The sequence below is a fragment of the Boleophthalmus pectinirostris genome, unplaced genomic scaffold, assembly GCF_026225935.1.
Source record: "Boleophthalmus pectinirostris isolate CB_2022bp ecotype Guang Dong unplaced genomic scaffold, ASM2622593v1 HiC_scaffold_5, whole genome shotgun sequence".
NCBI classification, from domain to species: Eukaryota; Metazoa; Chordata; class Actinopteri; order Gobiiformes; family Gobiidae; genus Boleophthalmus; species Boleophthalmus pectinirostris.
The window spans coordinates 21810246-21837928 of NW_026571404.1; the positions used below are offsets into that span (position 1 = coordinate 21810246).

Sequence of the window (27683 nt, forward strand, 5' to 3'; positions counted from 1 at the left end):
GTGTTGCAGTTTAAAAATATATGACTTACCGGCTTTATTTGATTCCCATTTGGCTCAAGCACCAGGACAAATGTGTTGTGTATATCAAGTAGTGAGAGCTGAAAGAGTTAGGCAGAGAGCAACAGAGTTGACTGTGTGGCAGCATATTTCAGAAAGCAAATAAACATTCATATTTTTAATTTGTTGATGTAATTTTCTGTCTTCCAGGTCAGCATGTGGTTGTGGCTGCTTCTCTTTTTGCCTGAGGTTAATGCGCAGAGATCTGAGCCCATGTTTTCAGCCATAACCAGGAGCATCCTCCCTCCGGACTATGACAACAACCCATCCCAGCTCAACTATGGGGTGGCTGTGACCGATGTGGACGGAGATGGGGACCTGGAGGTGTTTGTGGCAGGGTAAGGGTTAAACCAACTAAAGTTACATTACATTACAAAAAATAGACTATAAAAATGTAATGACCTCTTACTTATTTTAGTCTAGTCTTTGTTATGAGCAGTTTGATACGATTGAAGAAAGAGATGATTGTTCCCGAGTGAACTCACAGATAAAATTACTGCTGTGTAGAGAGCTAAAGGTTGAGACAAAGGCAAAAAAGAGATGGTAACTTCCAAGTGGCCCGGGGCTCACTCAGCTGATGAAAATGGATTTGATTGGATGAAGGCCATTGATGGGAACAGTTTGGCAAGCCCTGCTTTTATCCAGTCAAGCAGAAATGAGTTCCTCAACGCTTAACAGAATATAGATGGTTCAAAATGACCCTGCTTAATAAATGTCATTTAGCCAAGACATCCAATTCAGCAGGTATCCTGGGCGTGGGAGGGCCGCACAAAATCCATAGAGTCTGATTTAATGGCAGTTCAAACTGTTTTAAGGGAGAATTGTTTTAGTTTGCAATCCTTAACTCCAGCGACCTTCAGTTGTGACACATTTTTAAAACTTAAAGAAGGTACATAGCCATAGAAGGACAACAATACAGTGTGTATATGCCAAATATGTTTTAATTCATGCTAATTTCTTGGCCTGTATAAAATAAGAGATTTCATCTATTTTGTAATGGGTTGGAATTAATTGTAACAATATAACAAACAACTGATTAAAAAGGACAGTTTTAGTAGTCTTATTTACTGCATTATGTTTTCTTTAATCAATGCCTAAATGCCTGGCAGTCAATACATTAATCAGAGCCTTTTCAGCATTGGAAATGAAGGAGGAAGCTAGTATCCTCATTAGAGAGCAGCTAACAAAACTATAACTTTTCACTAAACTTATAGTTTTTTGCTGGCATTTTACTCCTTACCCAGGGATCAATGTCGGAAACTTGCTGTATAGTTAATACTGGCAAATTTACAGAAATATTTATTTACATGCATTGTCTCATTAATAATTAACAAATAAATAAAATAAATCGATTGTTTGTTTACAGTTACAATGGCCCAAACCTGGTCCTGAAGTACGACAGGCTGAAGAAGAGACTTATCAACATTGCGGTGGACAACTGCAGCTCGCCGTTTTACGCGCTGAGAGACCGTCCGGGCAACGCCATCGGGGTGACAGCTTGTGATATAGACGGCGATGGCAGGGAGGAGATTTACGTCCTCAACACCAACAATGCCTTTGCAGGTACAGTATATACAGTCTACACTCACAGCGAGACAGAGTGTGGATCATTATGCACATATGAACCTTATCTCATCGTGCTCGTCTTTAGATAACAGATAAGCTGTGAGCGACTATTAATCAATCTGAAAGCCACAGCGCTGCATCTCCTCACCTTTTATCATTTTTTACTAAACTACACTCACATTCCTCACTATCAGCCTCACTGGCCTTTTCCTCCTGTTGTATAATATGTCTTCTATCCTCTTACAATCTTTGCCTTGTCTGAACCCTGCATCTTTTCACACGAAGGTCGGACTACATACTCAGACAAGCTGTTTAAGTTTCGTAATGGTCGCTTTGAGGATCTGCTGAATGACGACATAAACCTGCACAGAGACGTAGCCAACCGTATGGCCGGGCGCTCAGTGGCCTGTGTGGACAGAAAGGTACACGCCTCGCACTAACACAATGAGGATGTAGATTCTATACAAGCGGACCAAACTCCCCAGAGTGTCTTGTGTGCACATGCATGGCTGCTTCTGTTTGTTTACCAGTGATAACTCATGCTCTGCCTACGCCGCCCCTCTCAGCATGTGCTATGACAGTTCATTTGGTGGAATGTTGTGCCATTTTCTCTTTTCTGTCCATCGCACCAGTGTAATTACAGAAGCCAGGGCTCGTTTGTTTTATGGAACATTGTACAGGGAGGAGTGATGACTGCAAACTGCTGTGTTCTGCCTCCACTATTTCCTCTTATTCACTTTTTCTTCAGTTTTTCTCGGGCTCGTTCTCTCTCACTGCCTTCATGCACCTTCTGTTTTTTGTTTTTTATCTTACCCACACACAAACTCACAAACACACACACACATGTTGGGTTTCCACTTGTAATCAGGGATAAAGGATGTGATAGTCAGCTGAAGAACAGAGGGATTACAATAGATTTTTTAACCACAGTCCCATCTCAGTGAGCACTGATAGGCTGCTGGAGTGATGGGAAAGATATCTAGTTTTAATAGCATAATGTGTTTAGAGGAAGCCAGAGCCACGATGTGTGTTCTTTCACTGAGCATGCCTCCCTCAAGCTAAACAAGACATTTATTACACACTTTAAAATTCAATGTGCGGTGAACTGTTCAAATCTGCATTTGTTTTTATATATAAAAATAGTATGTTTATGTGTTATCATTTGAATAAGTGAAAGTTAGTCTTCTGACAGCTCTAGTGCCTCTGGGTCTCCTTGGAAGCGAGCTCATATCATTAGTCTTACACAAACTGATGTAGGTGACATATTGAGAGGTCACACATTTAACTGATGGATTGTGCACTTTAAGTAAAGGACTATAGGAAAGGGACACTGACTAAATGAAATAGCTTTAACTGAAAACCTTATAACTTACTGTGGCAAAGGGTGCTTCCACTGCACCCATGTACTTTCCCAGTCACCTATTCCCATGTCAACTGGTGTGACATAAACTCGCCTTGGGTGCAGACTTATTGAAAAATCATTGACTTTTAAGTTTGTTAAGTAACTGCCAGTGGCCTCCCAGTCTTTCATTGTACTTCATTCTTTCATTGAGTCCACCTCAGGGGGCAAGTGTGAGAGGGTGTGACAACACAACCACAGCGGGTCCTAGCACAACTGACATTTAGACTGTGTTCATTTCAGTTCCTCGTCCCGTAAAAGTATTCTAAGGTTAACACAAATGTGATGGGCTGTGTTTGCATATGTGCATGTTTGTATTGATTGAAATATGTTGGGCCCTCGGTAGGAAAGCTCATTGAAAGCGAGTATGTAGTCTATTAGTGCGGTTCCGTCTGTGAGTTTGTGTCTGCAGGGACTCTGACTGATAATGGAGTGTGAAATTAATCTCCAAAGGGAGGCAGGCTGAGGAGGGGCGAGAGAGGGGCGGGGTGAAAGGGGGTAAGGAGCATAAGAACTGATCAAGGCAACGCAAAGGCGCTTGGGAAGGTATTAGCAATGGTTTAAATTATTTAAGTGCTAACTTTGGCCATTCAAATTAAATACAGTGTGTTAAATAACTTGTGTGTTCCTGAAGCTAAGCATAGTTGAGAAAAGCAGATTGAAATACATGAAAAAATATGTATGACTAAAACAGTAAAGGGTGGTCAGTATATTCTTTGGATTATCCAGAGTCAGGTGATAGTATGACAACTAAAGCACATTTATACATTTTGTCAAGCTCTAGATTTGTTATTTATACTATAATTATGAAATTCTTTTAAAAGTATACAATATAACTGCGTCCAGACAAATTGACAAAAACACTGAATTATGAAGAGACAAACTTATCAGAACATGTTTATACAGTTGTAAATTACAGGGTTAGCAGGTTTTATGCTGTTGTTTGCAAAGGAAATTATGGTAATTCATAAACTGCAGCCTTTGCAATTTGCTAATTGTGTCCATTCAGTTTATGGTTTTGTTTCTTTTGTTATTAATCTTGCAGCCCTATTTGTGATTGAGGTTCATTCCATACCTATGTTTGGAATATTACATTGCAAGTTTGATTTATTTTCTTATTTCTACTATATGAATTAATAATATATTGAATTCTTTTTTAGACTTTTTATAGTTTAAGAATGGTAAAAAAAACTATAGTCAATATTAAAATCTGGCATAGCCTTTTCTGTATATATCTTTTTTCAATATATCAACTCTTCTAGTTTTAGGAATTTAAATGTGTGAAAATTGTGTTCTCTTTATAGGGCACTGGTCGGTATGCCATCTACATAGCAAACTACGCCAGTGGGAATGTGGGTCCTCACGCACTCATTGAGATGGATGAGTTTGCCAGTGACTTGTCTCAAGGAGTCATCGCCCTCACCAATGTGGCGGAGCAGGCAGGAGTCAACAAGCTAACAGGTACATCATATTGTCTAATACACACAATTTGACACAGTCTTTAAATTGCTCTCAGCATGCAGTGGTTTCAGCGGAGGAGGAGGAGGGTGAAATATGGGTCTTCTTAGATTAGCGATAATAAAAGTATAATAGTATGAAGATGGTTGAAAGAAATGTTGGCAGGTTTTGGCCCTGTCAGCTGTTTACTACAGTCAAAGTCACAGGTGAGTGAAGGGAAAGGGCGACTCTTACATAGATCAGCTCAACAGCCCAGAGGAGGCATCTATCACACAGTCTACCCTCCCATAAGCTTTAATGTATGGAGATAAGTATATGGCACAGCTCTGCAGCACTGTGGCCTACTGCATTCATACATTACATTTGGAGCTGTGAAATCAAATACAGCCAAGAGTTTTTCCACACTTTTTTCTCTCAATTTATAAAGTGATTCGTAAATATATTTTAAGGAACTCTGAAATAAAATATTCATAATTAGTGCATGAATAAATGCTTTTATACTAATGCAGTAAAGTATGAACTATCAGTAAACTGTGATAAATGAGTTAAAGGGCGACCCTCCTTCACAGCTGAAGTAAAGTTCTTTGGAAAAAAAGATGGACAAAGAATGACAAGCAGATTTTTTAAATGTGATTTGTTGCTTCAACACCATTGTCATAATCTCCTGTGTGACACTTGAAAAGTGTTTGACCTTGATTTCCATTGAAACTTGAGGCAGTAACGGCTCTGAATGTGTAATATTATTATCTGAATGAAGACACCAGGGACAGAGCGCTCCGGCCAGAGCTCGCACGGATTTATGGAGCTTTGTCATCAAACTGCTGTTAATCAGAGCAAAGGGACAGTGAGGAATGTGTATGAGAAGAATACACCTGGAGCTTGCACCTAGGACAGTAGTACATGACACAGGTAGGCCTGTCATGATAACAAATGTTGAAGCACAATATATGGCTATAGAGAAATATTGCATCAAATTGTAATATTGAAAGTATTTTATGCCAGTAAAACAAAGCAGGATAATCTCAGTAAACTGATTTTTAAATGTATTGTATCACTAAAAAGCACGAGCACCAACAAATAAATGATAGAATGAACTAATAATTAGTGATTTAAGTTATTAATCATTCTTTATCATTATTATTAGTTTGTATGACCATAATACAGTACAATACAAGAAAAAAAGCAAGAAAGTGGGTTAAAATTATATTTATTGATTGATAGCATTTATATAGTGCCTTTCAAGATACCCAAAGCACTTTACAGTTCATTATTCAGTCCCTCCATACTCAGTGGTGGTAAGCTACTATTGTAGCCACAGCTGCCCTGGGGCAGACTGACGGAAGCGAGGCTGCCAATCTGCGCCATCGGCCCCTCTGACCACCTCCATCACTCAAGCTCACACCACTTTCATACTAGGCAATGTGGGTGAAGTGTCTTGCCTAAGGACACAATGACAGTTTTTTTCCACTGGTGCCCCACTGTGGCACCTGGAATTCCCAGTGGTCTCCCATCCAAGTACTACCCAGGCCCAGCCTGGTTAGCTTCTGAGATCTGACGGGTCAGGCTTTTACAAGCCGGTATGACATAGTAGTATGCATAGTATGTCATTTATTTTGCTATATATAAATATTTGTAAAGTTTTGTCACCAATGTACAGCAGCCACATAAGTTTTGAATTAATAGGGGTGAGTTAATATACGTTTTTTTCTTCTTCCCACTTCTTTTCGAGAAATGTGCTTTTCTATTGTTTACAGTGTATGTGTAGTATGTACATGATTATTGTTTCTCTCTTGGCACAAATTCGAAATAAAAATGAATCAAATCAAATAAATTCAACCTTCTACACCTCAAATCTTACATTATTACTTAAAAATGGCAAAAATGTCTCAACTTTTGCAATGAATTTGATAGAATATATAAAGCGCCTCATAATATATTGATCCAACTTTCATATATTAAATGATAAGTCGGTTATAGTGACAGGCCTAGACACAGGGAGATTTGTCCAGCAGCTGGGACAGGCCTGTACATCAGAACTCTGCAAAGTGGAACAATCAAGGCCCTCTATAATCAGACCAGAGACACTTCACACCACTCTTCACTTTGCACAATGTCACACGGGTTTTACTGAGCAGACTGAGCACATCTGATAAAGTTTTGGTTAATACAAAACATGCTATTTCTTCTGTGTGTGCTTATTGTGTGACCATAATGTGTGTGTTTGTGTGTGAGCTCCATCAGAATCAGTGTCTGCGTCAGCACAAAGCCCCTGGCCCAGCTCACAGCAAATGGCTCGGAAAGTCTATAATGATCTTTTTCTGTGCAGTTTTTCACTAAGACAGTTTTCTTCTTTTGTCGATTATCTGAGCTTTATTTGTCCAAAATTTGTGTACACTGGTTTCATTTGTATGGCCGCTTTATGTGCTTGTGCAGGAGGGCGAGGAGTGGTGGTAGGGCCCATTGTGAGTCAGACCCTGTCAGACGTCTTCTGTGACAATGAGTATGGGCCCAACTTCCTGTTCAGAAACAATGGAGATGGCACGTTCACTGATGTGGCACAGCAGGCCGGTAAGAGGAAAATTTGAATCCCACTAAACATAAACTACCTGGATAATAAATAATCTGATTTCTGAAGGAGTGGAGGACCCAATCCAACACGGCAGAGGGGTGGCACTCGCTGACTTCAACCGAGATGGAAAGACAGACATCGTCTATGGAAATTGGAATGGCCCCCATCGCTTGTTCATGCAGCTGAACAACCGAAAACAGAAGTTTAAGGTGAGAATACAGATACATCAAACAGTGTTAGTTTATATCAGGTTTGTCTAAACCCAGTGTACACAATGTCATGTCAGGTGCCCTGAATCTAATAGTGAAAGTGAAATGAATTTAAAAAAATATCTTACCTATACATTGTTGATGGTGTCTGAAGAGTGAGGCTGTATTGCTAAAGTTATGCCACATCAAATATTAGAATTTTAATTGTCATGTTTTACTATTACAAATGTATGTTTTTCTTGTCTTTTCACTGCTGTACTCATCTTTGGTCTGGATATGTGCTATAGAGTTACAAAAATCTTGTTTGCACTTCTACAGTTTATTAAAGCTGTGTGGAAAAGCAATTGTGTAGAAATCGGGCTGTGCAATTATTCAAATTTTAATCAAGATTGAGATTCAATCAATTCTAATTGTCAAAGATATTGTTGGGGCTTTTTGAAGAGAAGTCTACAGTCAATCCTCTATTAGTAAAAGCAGTTGGTTTGGAGCAGGGGGCAGACAGAGAAAGAAATTGGACAATTTATTTGTGTAAAATGGCACCGATTAAATGCCTGTCTTCTTTATGTACAGGAAATGAATACAAAAAGGTATTGATGAATACAATGAAAAAATGTGATTATGTTTTTGACACGTTTCCCAGTCCTAAATGCAGCAGTATTATTGTTTTCTTAATAGTAATGAAGTGTAATTGAAGCTCATTCATATAAACAGTATGGTAGTAGTAGCTGGTAGTCTGGCCTTTGCTGATCATTGACTGTCTGCTGAATACATCACTGTCTGCCTCTGGAGTAAAGGAGAGAGTTTCACTTTTGTTTTGTGCTCTGGTGTGACACTAATCAATGGGAGTTTACAGGCCGCTCAAAGACTGCAAATTTCACCTCAGAGCTTTCATCACCATTATCAGCCCTCGTGGATGTCAGTAGTGAATTAGTATCAGTTTGTGACCAAGTGGCATTTAAACACCAATGAAAAGTACTTTGTCAACATTTTTCAAGATAGCTACTTCCATACAGTGTCAAGCAGTTTATGCACTTCTCAAAGTGTAAGGAAAATCGTTTGTGTACATTTTACCCTCTCTGTGATCTATTTGCAGAGATCTGCAACCACATTTTTTAAAACCAAGAGATAAACGTCAACTGTGACATGTTTATGAGGGTCACATTAGGGGTTAATGTGCGCTGCTTAGCCCTGAGACTATTCCATCAGTGTGACATGTCCGCCAATACACACACGCACACAAGACAAATTGAATTAGCTATCTGATGTCTTTTTAACTGTTAAGTCACAAGCATGCCACATATTTAAGACCCCACACACAAGCTGACACCCCCACTGACCATGTTGACCTTTTGGCATGCATAATGAAGCTGTTGTATCACTCCAGTAAACCGCTAATTAAATTGGGCTGAAACAGCAGCTTGCCTGTATGGTGGAAAGTGCAGATTAGGCCTCTTTGTGCTTTAATTAAAATCCACTGCTGAGGTTTTCTTCACAGAGGTTTAACACACAACAGTCAAGATACTCCCACATGTAAAATATAGCCACCATGCTGGGTTGTTTGTTACCAACAGCAACAAAATGGGAAATAACCATAGGAGTAGAGGTGGGCGATATTGACCTAAATTAATATCTACATATTTTTTCTTAATAACAATATTTAGACAATATTTAAAACAATACATTAGGAATGTGTTAAAATGCATTGGCTTTTGACTTTTTCAAGTAATTTTTAATAGGTTTATTGAAATTATAGGCTGTACTAATACTCTTTACTTTAATTTGTAGTTTTCATTAGTTTTTTTTTTTACTTTACATAGGATCATATGCTTATAAAAAGCTATTAAGATCAGAGAAAGTATAATTATTTCATAGATACACGTTTGTCTATATTCTGATGCAGTTATGGTAAAAGTATGTCCGTGGGTCCTTGGTGGTGTGAGTGGGTTGTCCCCTCTCCTTCACCTGAACAGCAGAAGGTCAGTGTGGGCTGCCCCTCTTGCAGCTTTATGAGCCTTATAATTAAAACAGGGAGTAAATAGTGAAGGGAGTGAAGGGCCGCTCTATAACTCTTCCACGACTTATCACTGCATCACTGAAGCGTGCGCACATCCGATACTTTTCCAGAAAAAAAAAAAAAAAAAAAACTCCTGCTGAGAAGACTTTTTTGGGTCTTAAGGTCTTGGTTAACTTTTAATGATTTTATTATGACATTATTTTGTTTTAATCTGTAATAAACATGCTATTTATTGATTCTCTTGAAGGGTGGACACTGAAAGATGATGACGACAGCTTGGCTGACCTACATATGAGTTAAATCAATAGTATTGGCATCATATGTTAAATCATGGTTGAGAATGGAAGTCCAATACAAACAAGTCATGAAGGATTATGCAACGTTTATCCCCAGTATTTGTGTTAAGGCAATAATGTTGTTCTTTCAATTTGAAGTATTCACCAGCAGAATGGATGTAAGACAGGTGCACTAAACCCATTCAGTAGTTATGTCTCATCTGGCCTGTTTTTCTTCATGTGAACATAATGTACAACTGTGTGTAGTTTCCGCAGATATAATCAACTCTACTCTTTTGTTTCAGGACATTGCATCCCAGAAGTTCTCTATGCCGTCCCCAGTCCGCACTGTTATTGTAGCAGACTTCGACAATGATAACGAGTTGGAGGTTTTCTTCAATAACATTGCCTATAGAGGGCCCTCTGCCAACAGACTCTTCAGGTACACACACATACACACACACAAAAAGTGGAGGTTTACTACTTCTGTAAGTTTTAATAGCACTTTGATGAGGAGCTTAATGTACTAGTCTTGTGTCTTAAATTAATATTCTAATACTGTGCTCAGAAGCTGAGGTGAATTTAAAAATCGGAGCCAAGGATACTTATCACGTCTGGCACCCCGCCTCCTCTCTCCACATGAATGAATCTTTCATTAAGGCACTTTTAGGGCTCTTTTTGGCTCATGGTGTGACTTCCTCTCTAGATAATATTAATGAACTCAGGTGCCTAAGCGCAATATTTGATACATATCAATTGTTAGCAAAATAAACCCAAACAGTTTGAATTAAATCTGATTGGGTGGTTTTTAATAAACATGATGCCTGTCTCATGATGATTCTGCCATGAGCTGCTGGGTCAATTCAGAGCTGTGTCAGAGATGTTGTTAGTAGTTAGTCAGTGAAACCTCTTGCTGCAGATCAGTAGAGGGGACAGGGGTCAGCTGCACAGCCCACTGCTCCACCATTGTCCAGTCCCAAGATGAATCAGCTCATTTATTCTGCTCTGGCACTGGGGAAAGGCTCAAACTATTGTGCCCCAGCTAATTAATTCGATAGGGCTGATCAATATTTAGCTGAGCTGAGAGCTTCAACGGACATGATCAGCACATTTGCACACTGTAAAATAAAATTATAACTTGAGTAAAGTTTGGTGTCCATCTGCAGTATTGCCTTCTGACTGTTTAAGTTGTTTGCCGCTCAATGTGTTTTAAAAGCAACTGCTGCAGAGAGACTGCTGCAGTGTGACTGTTTTTAATTTCATATTTTTTATATACATTATAACGCTGGCATAAAGGCCAAGTCAGAATATCAATATAATAGAGTTATTTGACAGGGTTAGCAGGAGAGAGCATGGGGACCCTCAGATTGAAGAGCTGAACATTGGAGAGGCTGCTGAGCCTCAGGGAAGAGGCACTGGTAAGTAACACGTCCCTCTGTTACTATTCTGTTAAATGAGCATTAGATGGCGCCAGAGATTCACTTGTAAAATGTGGCTTTTTGTGTTAGAGAAAAGACAAATTACATTATTAGTTGTAAGTCTTGGGAAACATTAAGTTCATATTTTGCACATGCTGACAGTTAATGTGATACTGCTGTGGTGTTTACTTGCTTCATTACTCTGATGGATCTCAGGAGCTGTGGCCACAGACTTGGACGGCGATGGGCGCCTGGAGCTGCTCGTGTCTCATGGAGAAAGTGCCGCTCAGCCACTCTCCATCTACAAAGTCAACCATGTGAGCCCTCAGGACAATTATCCACTTGTATAATGAAATCATTCATAGCATTCAACATATTATTACTGTGTTTTAGGGAGCCACAAACTCATGGCTGCGGGTCATTCCTCGGACCAAATTTGGTGCTTTTGCCAGAGGAGCTAAAGTGGTGGTGTACACTAAAAAGACAGGCCCACACACTCGCATCATAGATGGAGGCTCAGGCTATCTGTGTGAAATGGAGCCTGTAGCACACTTTGGCCTTGGTAAGAGATATTCAACAACAAACAATCCTGTACAAACAAAAAAAATGTGTATGTGCTGCCAGGTAAGGATGTTGCCACTAATGTTGAGGTGTACTGGCCTGATGGTCGATCAGTGGCCAGACCCCTAGAGACTTCAGAGATCAATTCAGTGCTGGAAATTCACTATCCCAGAGATGAGGAGGAAGTCACTACACCGGTGGAAATAGAGGTACACAGAAATTACCTAAAGATTTATAGAAAAGATGGGTGTTTTCCGGCATAAAGATTACATGGTGTATGTATTAAAATACAGACTAGAGATAGACTTGTCATTTTTAATAGAAACAAGAATAGTTTTTGATTCTGAGTTATCTTAAATTATTTAACACTCACAACTAACATCTGAGCATGTTTTGCAGTGTGGTCATGGTTTTGCCTTGAATGAGTATGGGAGATGCACAGGTGAGTACAGAGGACAAGATTTTATAAGTGAAACTTGTGTGTGCATATGTAAATGTTTAAAGATGTTTTGTCAACCTCCCCTCCCTCAGATAAAGATGAGTGTACCCAGTTCCCCTCTGTGTGCCCCCCTGACCGCCCTATCTGCACCAACACCTATGGCAGCTATAAGTGCCGCGCCAAGAAGAGATGTAATCAAGGCTTTGAGCCCAACGATGATGGCTCGGCCTGTGTGGGTGAGTGGGCTGGCTTGAGCTTAGCTGGATTACAAAGATCAGGAGAACGGAGAGAACACTGACAATGAGAGAAATTCACTAAGCTGCCTTAATTACAGAGGGTTGGAGGAAAGGCTTTGGAGGTGCTAACATTCCTCTGTGTGTCCCTCTGCTACTCCACTGTCCTGCATGACTAATTCCTTGTCATAGAGAGTTTTCAGTAGCTGTATCTTTGCTTTAAAGGTCCTATATTATGCAAAATTGACTATTGCGAGCTTTTAGCCATGTTATAATGTTGTTACCTCCTCAAAACATACCTGGAGTTGTGTTTTGTTTCATTCGCACATGTTTGAGTAACCCTTTATTATTAGTCTGTCTAAATCACCAAAGCTCAAAATTCTCTCTTCCACATTGTGATGTCATGTAGTGGTAGTTTTCATGTTTACAGCTCCCTTTTACTTTAAGTTAGATTGTCAAATCCAGGGAAGAAGGGATCCTTATGATTCTAGTGAAGGTGTATAGAGTTTAAAAACACAGTGGAGCACTTCCTGTATAACCACATGACATCACAAGGTGGAGAGTTTTTAGTTTGCAAGAAGAATTTTTTGATGAGGAAACAACATTAAAACATAGATCAGAAAATAGTGTAATATGAACCCTTTAAAGATATGCAGTGGGATAACTTTGTATTTTTATTATTCAGCAAAGGTGGCTTACTTCGGAGGGACACGGTCATCTGGACAAAGCAAGTGGCCAGGCTCTTCTGTGTGGTTGCTGTATCTGCCATCTTTACCGCTCCTCTCTCATCACCTCCTGTCTGGATTTCTGTAGCTGCTGCTAATGTTTTTCTGTCACTTCTACTAACTGGGGAAGTACATGAACTGAGAAAAAACTGAAACTACTTCTTCATCCATTACACCTTCTTTCTGGATACCTTATATGTGCATCTCTCATGTCATCTGGACTGAGCTGTACCAAAAAGGAGTGCCCGCTGGAAGCTACAGGGTGTGGACTCTGCCATGGCTGCTGTTCTTAAGTGGTCAGCTGGTCTTTTGGAGCAAGCGTCTGAGAGGAGCATGAACTAGAGCCCCAGAGACATGCACTGACTCAAGAGAGGCCTGTCTTCACCTTTCCACACATCCTCACTACGTTAGTCTGGTACGAGCTCTGCACTGCGAGCCTGAGGAACACGGTGCTTTTAGTGTGATTCTGTGAATGTGTGTACATACAGTGTCCCGCATCAAAACTACACTTGCACAAACAGAGGCAGGACTGTCACTATTGAAAAAAATGTGATTAATAAAGGGATAGGGCAGAATTTTATTTATTTTTTTTTTTATTTATTTGCTGTTGGTGAAATATCATTATTACTGTTGTTAATCATCAAACATAAAGCAATTGTTAATGGTAGTAATAATACAACAGGCCAACACAACACAAATTTAAGGATATATTAAGGCAGTGAACCAGCTTATCCAATTCGGAATACTTTGGCTTTTGGTATTTGTTCATACCTGATATTAATCAATACTACGTAGGAACTGAAAAAAACATCAAACCACAAATAAAAAGATTAAACATAACCAACATAATGATATTGATTATTGGTGTCGATGCATCGCTAGGAGTATTTTAAGAATATAAAGTATTGCTATATTTTTAAAATAAATATTTACCTTAATTGAAAAGGAGCACAATTGTGAGAAAATATGACACAAATTTGTATTGTTTTTGGTAAAGCACAATGGCACAATGAAAGTGAAAGCATTTAAAGAGATTAAATTGTTAATTATAATGTTAAGGTTGGACACTACATGGTTCTAAACCATATTGTTCTGCATAAGCTATGAATGCAGTTTTAATAGAGGTGAGAAGTTAACTGTCCTAATCCATGAAGTCTTTATTTATACTATTTCAATATGAGAAAAATAAATATTTTAGACAAAAAAACTCACACATTCCGTGCAATACATAGACATTGTTTTCAGTCTCCCCTTGATGACGGTCCCTGCGAGCTCACAACGGGCGCTAAGCACAAATCCCACCTGTAAATAGAGACCATTTCATCTGAGATTCAGAAATGATTCATGTCTGAGGACTTTCAGTAAAAAAACTGTCTCAGTGCATGAAACAAAACAAACATGGGTGGATGTATTCATTTTTACACTTAAGATCTTTGGAATTGTATTCACGGTGTTGATATGCCTTCTGAGTAAGCCAAAGAATCAGTTCTCTTGGGTACAACTGGCTTAAATTCACAAAGTAGATTCATGTTTTCATCTGTCAACATTTATATTGAGGTATTTTGCACAATTTGAATACTGATCCAGTATGTCTGTGGTCTGTGGTAAAATCAATTGCATGAACAATAACAACTTTGAAATGAACTGCTCGCTGATGGTGTACCTGACACTTAATCATGCTCAAAAGTATTTACTGAAGCAATTATTCATTATTTGATGACTTTTATGGAAAAAAGGAACAAAAGCACACACTGCAGTGTGACTATTCACACTGCCCTCTGCCTGTAATGAAAAGTAAAACAAGATCATTTAAGATCTGATCTTGGTACTTTTACAGTCGGTCTATTGAGGCCCAGAATAATTTCAATTGTTTACACCATTTACTTTCACATACTTGTTGTGCATATTGAATTTACATTCAATATACATTGTATTTTACCCTGTTGTCCACTTGAATCAAGGACTGTACAATGCACAGCGCAAATATGCATTTACTTTGTAAGCAGAAACAGTGGAACTTAAAGAGTGGAGTAGTGTTTGACAAAATAAAAGAAAACAATGTTGTGATGGATTACTCTTCTCAACCACTTCAGACATTCCTACAATTAAGCTGTATATTTGTGGAATGAATTAGAAACAGAACGTTACACAAACTGGAACCATGGAACATGACTAACTACAAAAACACAAGTAGAAGTAATAATTACAGGGATGTACAGTGACAGCAAACGGGCACAGTGTCATTGAAAACACAATGGTCAGCATGAAAGGAGTGTGATCTCAGACCAGAGCATGAAGTGTCCCTCGGTACACTGTACATGACAGAAGATCAGTTATGGAGCTATGAAAATATTTGCACAGTATGGAAATGATCAGTGGTGTAACAAGTGAGGACAACGGAAGAGGGACTCAAGAACTGCCATTTCAGATGAGAAGAAAAATATGTTTTTATTACAAAGCATTTATGCAGAACACATCAAGTAACAAACATAACAGATGGGGTGTCAATCAGCCTATGGTTGAATTAAGCACATGCCCATGCCAAAACTCACAGGGCTTTGGAGGACAAATGTTTATAAAAGTTTCCATGACTACTGGGTACAATGGCTACAGTGACTCAGTGTTCACTCTTGTGGATGGGGCATTATCTTATGTATTGGTTTGAATCTTTAGTAAATTTGGTGCTGTGGTACTATACTGTACTACATGAAAATCAGATACATTTACCAAAGACCAAGGTGGTCAGGGTCTAGGAAACATCAGCAGTTTTAGGTTCTTTATGTATGCACCAAATCTGTATGTCACAAAATGTTACATATGTGCAAAAAGATTAAAAAAATGTTGACATGAAAAATCAATAGGTATTTTAAGTTAAAGCCACACTCATGTAACTGTGAACTCACATAACATTATGCACCCATTCTTACTACACAATGACACTCACACACAGCTGTACGCTACTTCCACACAAGTAGAAATATGGCATAGAGACAAAATGAAAAGAGATATTCAAATATAACATTACTTACGCCAAAGACAAATTAGCAATTTGTAGTTTATTGGCTCCCGAGTGCAAGTACACTCTTACATTTTATAAATCTAGCCGTTCTTAATTGGACATTGCTAGCTGCTACATCACTATTCACAGTCAGTATTTGGCACACTCTCCCCTGAGTATCCCTGGTGTCTCTTCTCTGCATACATTATCTATAAAAGTTTGGACAAACAGAAAGTATGACACAGCCAAAGGATTAAAGACAGGAGCTTCTCTGCCACTATATCTGCTGGTTATAGGAAATATATAAATGTGTTAGTGTTAAAAAGTGACATTTTAATATAAATACCATTTGAGAAGACAGGAATAGCTCTATAATATTAACAAATATAACAATATTACAGTTCATTATATAAAGCAGTCAATCAGCCCCAGGCTGGGTATCTGCACAAGGATGAAACATGAAGGCATCTGTAGGAGGAGACACAGGCACAAGCACAACAGGCCTAGCAGCCACTGAACAACAACAATAAAAATCATTTTAGTTTCTAAACAAAGAGTTGAGCCAACACCGGCCTAATGATGTCCCCACAGAGGAGGTTACCTGGGCCTGATACAGCTGTGCTGAGGCAACTTGTGTTGCTTTAGAACAGCATCAGTGGAGGCAGAGACTGGCAGAAGAAACTGGGGTGACTCATGTGTTTAAGTTATTGTTGTTAAATAAAAACAAAGGGGTTTATTTAAAGCTCATTCTCAGTCACTGGCACTAGAGGGTGCCCCAGCTATATCACACTACTGGAAAATGACACAATAAAATGCTTTTCATGTCTGGTTGGCGTGTGTAGTTTGCCTTAAGTTCATCTGCATGTAAGTACAGGGCAGTGTTCTTAAAAGCACTGCCGTTTCCTTGCCATTGATGTTGTGTCATTCATTTGTCCACTTGTGTAAGCCAGCAAGCATAAAGCAGAGGAATGTGTACGTGCACACTGAGCCTGCAGCTGTGATGCGGATCACTGGCATCTTATTGCTGGGAATGAAAAGGATAAATAAGCCAAGGTGCTCTGTGGTGGCTGTTTGATACTGAAGCCAAGAGCATGTGAACAGAGCATAGAACCACCACATCCAACAGAAGGACCAATTTGCCAGCATTCAGAGCAGCCTGACCCCAGCCACCTCACATGAATGCAGTCATTCTGTGGGAGCAGGGAGCACTGGCTATCCCAGGAGGCAGCTGCTTTTCCTCCCGGGAGACCCAAAAGCTGCTGCAAAGACTTTGGACAGCGACCCCAGTTAAACAATGCAACTCTGCCCTAATCAGGACTGCTGAGTCAGCCCAAACCAGTGCTGAATCATGAAACAATGTAATAGAAGACTGAAATCACTTTACACATGGATCCAATGACAGCTGTAGCTGCAGTGGCTGCTGTGCTTGTGCCTCTCAGACCTCGATTCACAGAAGATGTAGGAGCTTTGCTCTCAGAACCTGGTGCTCTCATGTTTGAGCATGCGGATGCTGGTGAGTGTCCCACTGCCCCTGTGCTGATACCCGTATGCCTGGCGCTGCCCCTCCAGTCACCGAGCGGTACTGCAGGCTGAGGACATGCTGCTGCTGCTGCTGGGGCTGGAGCTGCTGCAGCCGTGGTCCTCATACACACTGATCTCCAGCTGAGGGCACAAGTCAAGGAGCGAGCACTACCATGAAGACATGAGGCATTACGGAGGCTCCTGCACTGAGCCATAGCAGGCCAATGCAATGTGATGGTCTACTGGACACAATTTTGGTCTCCTCTCTGTCCTAGGGCGGAGCAAGCTATTTAAAATGCCTTAACATAGATTGACTTAAAGTGTAGCAATAAAGGACAAAGTATTGCAAGAAACAGCTGAAAAAAGGTTAACTGTAAGGCTAACTGAGATTTTCAGCACTGTTATACTTCAAGTTAACTTCAGGCCTGACTTGGAACTGAACCTCCAATCGACACAAACTACTTAAACAATGATTTTTCTGTACTCAAAAATGTCAGAATCATCTTGTTGCCACAGCTTCAACCCCAAGACTCCCTTAAGAATTAAATGGACACCATTGCACCATGTTACATTTCAGAATGTTTAACCCCATACGAGCCCTCCTGTGGCCTTAGATCCTCAGGCAGGTCCCTGTGGCTGTTCCAAAGTCCAGGCTCTGGATGAAGGGTGATCAAGTCTTTTCAGTCTGGGCACCTTGGCTTTCAAATGACCTGCCTGAGGAGATAAGGTTCGCACCATCAGTATCATCTTTTATATCACTTTTTAAGATTCATTTTTGTCGGTTGGCCTTCCTTTCACTGGCTTTAGTATGATTTTATTCCTTATTATTCTATTTCTTTTTATTTATTATAATTTATTGGATTGTTTGCATCATTGTCTGTTTTTGTATGCTTTCTGCATGCTATTTTTATGCTTTTTGTATTGTTCATTGCTGCTTGTACAGCACTTTGTAAATCTTGTTTTTAAAAGTGCTTTATAATAATGATTATTATAATGATTTATTATTATATTATTATTACATGTTACAATAGCAGTGGGTGAGTGAAGGATACAACGCGCATTCCTCTCTCTATGGGGTCTGTGAGGAGCAGGCCTCTCGGAGCATAGATCTTCTCATTCTGCTCCTGGATGTAGCCTGATATCTTCTTCAGCACCTGGCACAGGGCAGGAGGCAGACAGGGCTTAGACAGTCAGAGGAGCAGTTACACTTAATCCACATTTGATTAGAATCACAGAGATTTGATCAAAATCTAAATTCACTCAATATGAAGCCAAACATTACATAATATGTACAAGACATTCCTGATGCTTATACATATAAGATTCTCTGTTTGAGTTGTCCATGGATTACACAAAGACAGCATCACTACTGTATATAATAGAACACTGGATTATCAACAAAAACTTAGACAAACTTTATTGATCCACAAGGGAAATTATTTGAACACAGTACCACACACACATCTTGGCATATCTAATACATCTAATAACAAAGGGCAACAATATAAATGGTAATAATAAATTCACGGAGACTGGTATAAAATAATAAATAAAACATAATTTAACAAAATATTGAAGCAAATTTATTTAGACTGGGTAGACCGTATATTCAAACTTGTTGTATGTAGAATTGGTAGGAAGTCAAAAAGCATACCTGTAGTGCATTAGTACATGACCAGTTCATATCAGGCCAATAGCTGATGAGTGAAATTCAGCCATGCTAGAAGAACAACTGTTATCTATGTAGCTTCATTAGCAGAGTTTATTCAGCGGATGTGCCATGCCTCTCCTGAAACCTGTCTCACCACGCCAATCTGCAGGACATGCCTCACTTAGACTTATGGCCATTGACAAGGCACTCAGAAAGCATTCATATTAGGATGAAAACAGATATGGTTTTTCATGGCCAGTGCTGATGCAGTTGTATTGAGTCCAGAGCAGCCCAAGATCAATTTTTGTTAATTTTGGCTGCATAGATGGAAATTAAATATGACATAACTAAAACTCAGCAACTGTAAATACATTGCACTGTTCTACATAAGAAAGGTGTTAAAAGTAAACGTCATATCCATAGCCATTTTACTTTAAACAAATTTTACATTCCCCTGCCCTGTTTCCCTGCAGAAGTATGAGAGGGAAGTATTTTGTAAAGTGCTCTCTCTTTTATGGACTGAAGCTAATGATGCACAAAAGTTAAAAGCTTAATTTATGTCATTTAGTCTGGTGGTCAAATATTGGCCTGATATATACTGGGCCACTACTACACAGTGCCAATATATCATAAGTAAAAACTGAAGAAGGAGGTGCTTTATTGTGCTACAGGTTTCCATTATTAGAAAAGGTTCTTCATGTTTAAAAGTACACTGCATCACATTCCTAGTGAGTGTTTCTGCATGTTGCTTTGTTTAGGATATTATACAGTATAGATTAAACCTATATATAAACCTATAAAGAGATACACCATTGGGCTACATTACAATTCAGATCTGTGGAGAGTCGCCCCTATTGACAGAAGGAATCATTGTATTTTTGGGCAATAGAAACACTCGTAATAAATAAATGTTAGATGGATATGTTTAACGTCATGCTATGGAACATTCCTGGTAAGCAATAACATCTCCACAGAGACAAGCAGGTCCACCAGAAAAGTTACACTATAGGACAACGTAAAGCTGTAACAGTGTGTTAAAAATAAATATCCTAATACTATGGCAGTGAAAGTAATGATATTTTACAAATTTTACTAATCTACTGCTCACTCACTAATAAATGATAATAAGAGTTCAATAATGATCCAAATTAAATGGTTATTACTTTAATTTAGGAAGTGTTCCTGACAAAACCATTTTTATCATTATCATTATAAAACCTGACCTAACAGATTAAATTTCTTGAGATGATAAGTCTGAGCTAGAAAGTGAACTGAATGCCAAAAGCAATCACGATCCTTTGACAGACCCTGACTGTAAGCAGTGTGTGGCCTCTTTATCAGTTGGACATGTGCGGACCACTTGGGTGGTTGTTTTAGATCACTATCAGTCAGAATGCCCTCAGATGGTAAACAATATGTATCTGAATGCGTGTAAATGGAGCAGGACCCAGATGAAAGCTGTTGAGAGAAGCACAGTTCTGCATGGCTTCAACACTGTTTTACACTGCACCTTTGGACTACTTCATCTCCCCGCTCTGCCAAGGAAATGTTTACAAAATACAGGACGAGACAGAGATGGCGGTGATTGGAGACAGAGATGAGAACAGTCAGTCAGAGAACGCAGTGTTATAAAATCTTTTTGTTGGGTGGTTTGGTAAATTCATTTTGAGTAAGAAATTAGTTTTTTTTTATGTACTGTCTTTATCACAAATTCAAAAAATAACAAGTAAAAGGGTAACACATTATAATAACTGCACCTTAGTTATCTTTAATGAAACATGAAGAAATTTCATAATGAGCAAATAACAATTAATGACTCAGGTTTAGTAACTACTTGAATAATACCTAACCTAACTCATAACTTCTCATTTAAGTAGTGACTATAGTAAGCCTGAGTCATCATTGTAAATAGTTTACTTTTACTATTATATGCTCTCAAGAAAAGTAAAAAGAAAAGTTAAATCTACCCAGATTAAATACCAAGATATGGGTAAAGAAAAGGTTAATATAGTAATTACTTTGTCAGACCTAGAGAGATATTAACAACCTATTATAAATCATATTGTAAATTTAGTAAACTTAATGTACATAGTACCTAGTTGTTATAGTTTTGCATTGCTTCAGGCATTCGTGTGCATTTCTACACTGGTGTCTCCAGTCTCTAATGAAGGCTAACAAGTGGCCACAGTCCTCACAGGCCAATGAAGTTGACCTCCATTAGCGACAGAGCTTTTATGTGTAAGAATGCATGCACTCTTTCTCTGTGCTGCTCCTGTTTCCTCACACTGTCCAAATACATTTAGGAAATCCAATAGTGTTGTACTGATGAAGTGGCCCGGTCTAAACTACAGATATCAAAGGTTGTTCCTGTGTAATTTAACGTTTAATGCACTAGCTATGGCCTGGAAGCAGCTTTTGTAACCCTCACTGAGATAAACAGGCCGGTCTGCTGATGAGGAGCTGTTATTTTTGTACTTGATGCAAAAGGTTTACAGAAAACAGAAAAGAGTTTTCCTCTGAGGCTCCTTAAAGAAAGATATTTCATCATTATGCAAGCAAAGCTGTCCTGGGAGACCATGTCCTATTTAAATTACGCTTTTAGGCTACAAATGATTTGTAACAAACACAGATCAGATATGAATAGTCATAACAATTTATGCTCCAATCAATTACAAAAGTGTATTTTAAGTTTATAAGTTTTCGCAGTACATCAATAACTGTTACAAACACCAATTATGACTCAGTTGTGAATAATTTTCTTCAAGTGCCCATTACCTATAAGACTTTGCAAACCAGCTATTTGAAAAGCTAAAAATGAATATATTATGAACATGCTGTGTCTTTAGTGTGCCAAACAATTGATAAAGTACCTTTTCATATCTCGTTTCCATGCACAGAAAGACAAAATACGCTGTAGCACAGGCCAGGCATCCTTCCATGTACGACTGGCCTCCGATTTTTTCAGCTTCAACGTAATAAGAGTTCAAGGTCTTCACGGTCTCCTCCAGCAAACTCCGCTCGATCTACTTACAAACACAAATGAAGAGACATACAACCATGAGAAATGATGCAAGGGGCAGCAGTGGCTCAGTGGTTAGGATATATGCCCATCAACCAAATGGCGGCGTTTGGCAGCCTTGCGTCGTCGATCTTTAGGGCAACTGTGTGATGTGAATAACAAATAAATAGCAGCATGAATAAATAATGCATTACTATGTGCTTTGAGTATCTTGAAGGTGCTGTATGAATCCATTCATGTTCAAAACCATAGATTATTTTGCAAAAACGTATTTACATTTTATTTGTACATCTTCTCCACCTGGCTTTTGCCCCAACACTTTAAGAATTTGCTTGCCTGGCAAATCCAGGCTGATACCTTTGTACTTTTATACAGATTGATATCACTCTGGACACCACACCCTCTGTTGCATCTCAAGAACGACCAAACATGATCACGTGATCAGATTTGTTTGTTTTTTCTTTTTTCAGTGATGCATGTGAAACGAAGGAACTCGTTGGTCACCTATCATTTTCAAATTAAATCAGATTTTTTTTTTTACAGAACATTCACTGATTCTGCAGAAATATACAATGTTTTTCAGATAATTATGATATTTTCTTTTTTTTTTTTTTCCCAATACAGACAGCGTATGTGTGTCCCTTCTGGCTCATCCACCTGTCAATCACTCCCACCTAAAAACGGGAAGGTTCAGCAGTGACCAGACTCACATCTTTATTATGTATTGAAGAAGTGTGTTTTCTGATTACATTTTACACTGTCTCAAACACTTCTGGCATACTTTTTATAATGTGTATTTAAAACCATCACATTAGCTTTTACAGATCTCCCAATTGATTAATGTGCAACTGTCATTTGTAACAGACAAAAAATAATTTAAATGATGACCACTGCTGTGAAAGAGCTCCCTGTGAGTTTTAAACCTGCATGCCTCCGGACTGACTCAGACACATATAGTCTCCTGAAAATCCCCCTCACCATCACTCACTAATGCTAATATAACAAACTAAATGGGGCATATCACATATTCTTTAGCTGTGGCCAAAGTAAATGTGAAGTGTGAACGCAAAAGCATTTTTCTGTCCAGATTCATTTTTCGTCTCACTCACTGAACAAAGCTTTAGTTTAGCCATTTAGTTTTCTAGTCCCCCCCCCCGATAATAACATATCTAATGACTTTATGGATGCCAAGTATAAAATATAAAGTCATATTGGTCATTGAAGTGTCTCATATAGAGTCATCTGTTGGGTATGTGGTTTGGTACATGGTTGTGACCACAGACTCACCCGGTTGTCGAGCTCTGAGGGGAACTTGGACTGGAAGCGGCAGACTGTTCCCTCGCTGTAGTCCCTCTGTATGAACACCTTTGTGGCCAGAGACGCACTGTGCCTCAGCTCTTGCAGGTTATGAAACTGCACAGAGGGGGAGGGGAAGAAAAAAACAATTGTGTAACCTGTATATGATTAAAGGTTTAATAAATACCAAATATTTGAGTATGTGAAACTGTTCATTAGTTAGGCATAAGAGAGGATGACAATATTACAAACATGGGACAAGCATCAGTGGAATTTATTTTTTCCTCCAAAGCCCATAAAGCTACAGTTTATGTGCCTAATAAACAGCCCCATTTGAAGTGCTCTGACCCAGCACCCTAGGCCTGTGCCAACTTAAACTGGTGCCATGTTGACATCACAATCATAAGCAATGCACTTCATCTGCTGTTAGCCGGGATAATATTGGTGATGCATTAAAGGGATTCCCAAACTTTTCTATCAGGGAAAACATTTTAAAAAGAGGTTTAATAGAATAGAATAGAATAGAATAGAATAGAATAGAATAGATAAAATAAAGTGTCATAGTTCTAAAATGATTTCACTAGCAAGGACCACGCCACAACATACGTGGAATACGATAAGATATTTATTGACGGTGGATAGATATGATGGCTGGAGGGAGACGTTTCAGTGGGGGTACCGTCTCTAATCCAAAATGGTCAGCTGGTTCGGAAAACCCCGTCCTTAAAGATGATGTCTTTGAACAGAAGGATGGATGAGAGACACAGGGTGGGATGGACGTGGTCAAGAGAGCTGACGTAGACAGTTGTCAGGATGGCTGTACAGACAGAACTTCTGGGTAACTGAAGGCTTGGTTGAGATAAGCTGTGGTTGTGGTTGGCTGGAGAGGAGGTTGAGGCGTGGCCTGGCTCCTGAATCTCAGTTAATGAAATTAACTCCACATCTTGAAATCACCTCATGACCCCCAGCTCAGTGGGTCCTGACCCCCCCTTGGGACCACTCTATTAAACTGTCGAACTATGAACACTGTTGGATTTCTGAACTGTCAGGCCAATAGCACTAAATCAGAGCTGTGTTGAGTGGTAGGCTTAGGCTATGTTGCAAACAGTCACTCCCCTGGGAGGAACACAACAGAGAAGAGGTAGGCGAGAATAAACTGTCCCCTGTGGAATCAAATGTCCTCCAGAGGACCATCATTACAGAGGCAGAGAGGACAGTGCAAATATAGACAGCTTCTTTCAATTCTGTTCTATTAGAAAATGTTCTTTCAGCTCTGATCAAGGCTTTTGTTCAAAATCTTCATTATGGCCATGATGAAATTGAAAGATCACATGCGAAACTGTAATATGCAGCATTACATTCTTTCAGAGTCTATTTTTGGGCACAGTTGGCAGCTGATATTTCCTAAAGGCAGTTTGGAGGTCTGTGTTAGATTGGTCATTGTACCTTGAAGCAAAGCCCTTCTGAGAACTGCACATAGAGCTGGACTTCTGTCATGGCAAGTCTTTTATTATTATTTATGTCACTCACTAGTGTGCCCAGTCCCTTCAGTTCCTCACTAATAATGATCTGTGGAGAATTCAGAGACAGCAGCCATGACTGGGTTTGTTCAGTGTGAACATTAGCTCTAACTGTAATATGGCCCGTGTCCAGCCCAGCAGGATGTCCTGGCACACACACGTCTGTTGACCCTGTGTATTTTTACACTGCACAAAAGCCAAGAGTCAGAACTCCCTCAAACCAAAAACAATGTCTCTACATTTCATAAACTTGGACTCCCAGTAGACACAGCACACTCTCTGAAGCCTATTTTAGCACGGGTTCATGCCCTTGTGGTGGAGAGAGTCTGAGCTCAGATCCCAAATTTTAGAGCTGAACAAATCTAAGTAGCCCAAGTAGGACACTTGTCTTACTTAACTCCCTCAATATGATTTGCTCAGATAAAAAATACTGTATATGAGCAGTCTTTTGCAGCTGCCATAGACCTGTGCTTTCTTGTGGTCAAAGTCCTTAGCATTCAGATCTTCTCTGAGTGCTGATGTTTCCTCTGCGTGGGATCACTCATCTATTTCTGTCTCCATAACAGACCCCCACAGACGGCCATGTTCAAGTGTCATACTGATGATCACGTGGGAGACGATTAGGCAGCTCTGTACTGTGCTACTGTCTGCCCGACGCCCACTCCATGAATCTGTGCCAAGTGCAGTTTCTGAAAGCACTGAAACCAATAAAACTGAGGAGAAGGGCAGGCAGCCCCTGGAGTAATCAAGACAGACATGGAGTCCAGATCTACACAGCAATAGCAATGCAAAACACTTGTACTGCTGAGTTCTAACTTCATGCATGAATGTGTCAGGCCAGCTCCACAGTGTCAGTGCCTATAGACACAGAGGGGCATGTGAGCACTGGACACACTGCAGCCTGCTCCACTGCACTTCAGCATTCCTCATTATGTTAGCTCTCTCTTGTTCATTTTGGCTGTTAAGAGCACGAGTTACTATCAAAAGGTTATGCCAAGTGTCTGTGAGTCATTAAAGTTTAGACGAAGTGAACAAAACTGTTAACTGTGTAAGAGAGCAAAAGAGACTGTGGTAGAGCAGATGATGCAGCGTTCTGCTGATGACTTTGCTCAACACATTAGTCCTGGCTGGGACAGGGCTGGAGTCTGGGAGCAGAGTGGACATAACTAATCCACAATATTACACAATGTGCAGATCGCAGGCAGCTCATAGCTTCGTCACTGCTGACTCTGCATGTAGAATGTAGAATGAATTCTAATATAATATCAGGGGACAGGAGAAGAAGGTGAGAGGGATATGAGAGAGAGAGAAGAGAGAGAGACAGAGATACAGACATAGAGAGAGAGAAATATATGCCGTGGTTGCAACAGACTTGACATCAATACAAAAAAAAAAAACACATATGACATAGTTTCATAGTTTATTGTCATTTTAGTTTATTTCATTTAAAGTTGGATAATAAAATCTGTCAGGTGTGACAGCCATAACCACTATTTACTCCACAATCCATAATAATGAGATGTCTTGTTCTTGTCACTCTGTGTGCAATGAAGCTAGTGTGTATCTAACTTGTCTCCAACTCTTACCCCTCACTTATATTTCTACAGCCATTTGGGGAACTTAAAGCTACACTAAAACTGAGACAAAAGTTTTGTTAAAAGCAAATACCACATTTTTAATGAAAAAGAGAATAAGATGAAAGTGTATGCGAGTTGCTGAAAGAGACGGAAACATCAAAGTTAAATATAGCTTAATAGGTTTGAAATAATGCTGCACCTTTACCAGTGTGAATGGTGAAATAACTGCACCTCTCCCTGTACTGGCTATTAACATGGTAATGAAGGCACATCAGGTCTTCAGTACAGATATTATCAAGGGCACAAGGTAAGGAGGAGGCTGCGCTATCAGACATTATTGTAGCTAAAAATACACAAGGAGTCACCAGTGTATCCTAATGGGTCTGCCTGGTAGAGCCTCTTTCGCCCACTGCTGTCAAATATGAAACAGAGGAAGGCAAGCTGCAAAAATATGTGCGATGAAGCTCTTTTTTTATATCACAAAAACAAAGATCTGGAGCCTGTCATTTCAATCACAAGCTATGGCAGATACAGACTCTCTCCATGGTGCTGACTGCAACACCAATTTGACAACTCGCTCTTGCTGAGGTTGTCTTCATCGGAGCAAAACTACAGAACTTTTTTGTCAGAGGGAAAACACACGATGACTTCAAATTCAGATTAAAAACCCCACAACAATAAACTTGCGCATATGTTACAGTTGGTGATGATGCAAAGTTATGGCACACGCAAAACAAACCAAAAACAGCGCGATTTCAAAGAGGCTAATGCGCGTAATTAGCTAAGTGCCGTCGTAAATTGCGCTAATTAATTAAGGTGACATTGACTTCATCGACTAAATACACGAAGCACAACAACAAGCATCTCACAGCACTGCAACTGCAAGCCAAGAAACAAACAAGTCTCCTCATCGCGCGCATTTTAAGATACACAAACGAACATGATTTTACCTCTGTCGCCATGTTGCCAGTCACGCGTGTCCGTGCAGCTGTTGTCCCGGGCAGACCACCGCTGTCCACTGTTGCCCACTTGTCTCTGTACGTGTGCGGTGCGGTGTGGGACAGCGCTCTGGAGACTGGAGCCAAGCGGAAACGGTGAGGAGCGTGAGGAGCGAGCGAGTGCGCGTACGTGAGCAGCGCGCGCCATGCAGGGTTCTGGGGCGCACAGGGAAATGCTAA

General features: G+C 39.7%; 2 protein-coding genes across 2 annotated transcripts; one reads left to right on the forward strand and one right to left on the reverse strand.

The window, feature by feature from the left end:
- Positions 1-213: 213 nt before the first annotated feature.
- crtac1b (cartilage acidic protein 1b) lies at positions 214-13011 on the forward strand. The gene is made up of 14 exons (XM_020921374.1): positions 214-395; positions 1424-1620; positions 1909-2045; positions 4327-4483; positions 6914-7048; positions 7116-7258; positions 9853-9989; positions 10883-10965; positions 11182-11282; positions 11359-11527; positions 11590-11735; positions 11926-11968; positions 12058-12201; positions 12884-13011. The coding sequence occupies exons 1-14, from the start codon at positions 214-216 to the stop codon at positions 13009-13011; spliced, it is 1902 nt and encodes a 633-aa protein (XP_020777033.1).
- A 4435-nt stretch (positions 13012-17446) lies between these two features.
- LOC110156906 (golgin subfamily A member 7B-like) lies at positions 17447-27467 on the reverse strand. Its single transcript, XM_020921137.2, has 5 exons — positions 27456-27467; positions 23400-23525; positions 21964-22116; positions 18495-18596; positions 17447-17583 (listed from the first exon to the last, which is right to left on the reverse strand). Exons 1-5 carry the CDS (start codon positions 27465-27467, stop codon positions 17491-17493), a joined length of 486 nt encoding a protein of 161 aa, XP_020776796.1. The 3' UTR covers positions 17447-17490.
- Between the last annotated feature and the right edge of the window lie 216 nt (positions 27468-27683).

What these genes read in the sequence shown, in the direction of transcription:
- LOC110156906 (XM_020921137.2), bottom strand. An exon ending in TGGAAACGAGATATGAAAAG is followed by an intron (nt 18,597 to 21,963) that starts GTACTTTATCAA and finishes GCCCTGTGCCAG; the next exon opens with GTGCTGAAGAAGATATCAGG. An exon ending in TAGAGAGAGGAATGCGCGTT is followed by an intron (nt 17,584 to 18,494) that starts GTATCCTTCACT and finishes TTGTGCCCTCAG; the next exon opens with CTGGAGATCAGTGTGTATGA.
- crtac1b (XM_020921374.1), top strand. Translation starts at nt 214, where the DNA reads ATGTGGTTGTGGCTGCTTCTCTTTTTGCCTGAGGTTAATGCGCAGAGA. An exon ending in CCATCTACAAAGTCAACCAT is followed by an intron (nt 11,283 to 11,358) that starts GTGAGCCCTCAG and finishes ACTGTGTTTTAG; the next exon opens with GGAGCCACAAACTCATGGCT. An exon ending in TGTAGCACACTTTGGCCTTG is followed by an intron (nt 11,528 to 11,589) that starts GTAAGAGATATT and finishes ATGTGCTGCCAG; the next exon opens with GTAAGGATGTTGCCACTAAT.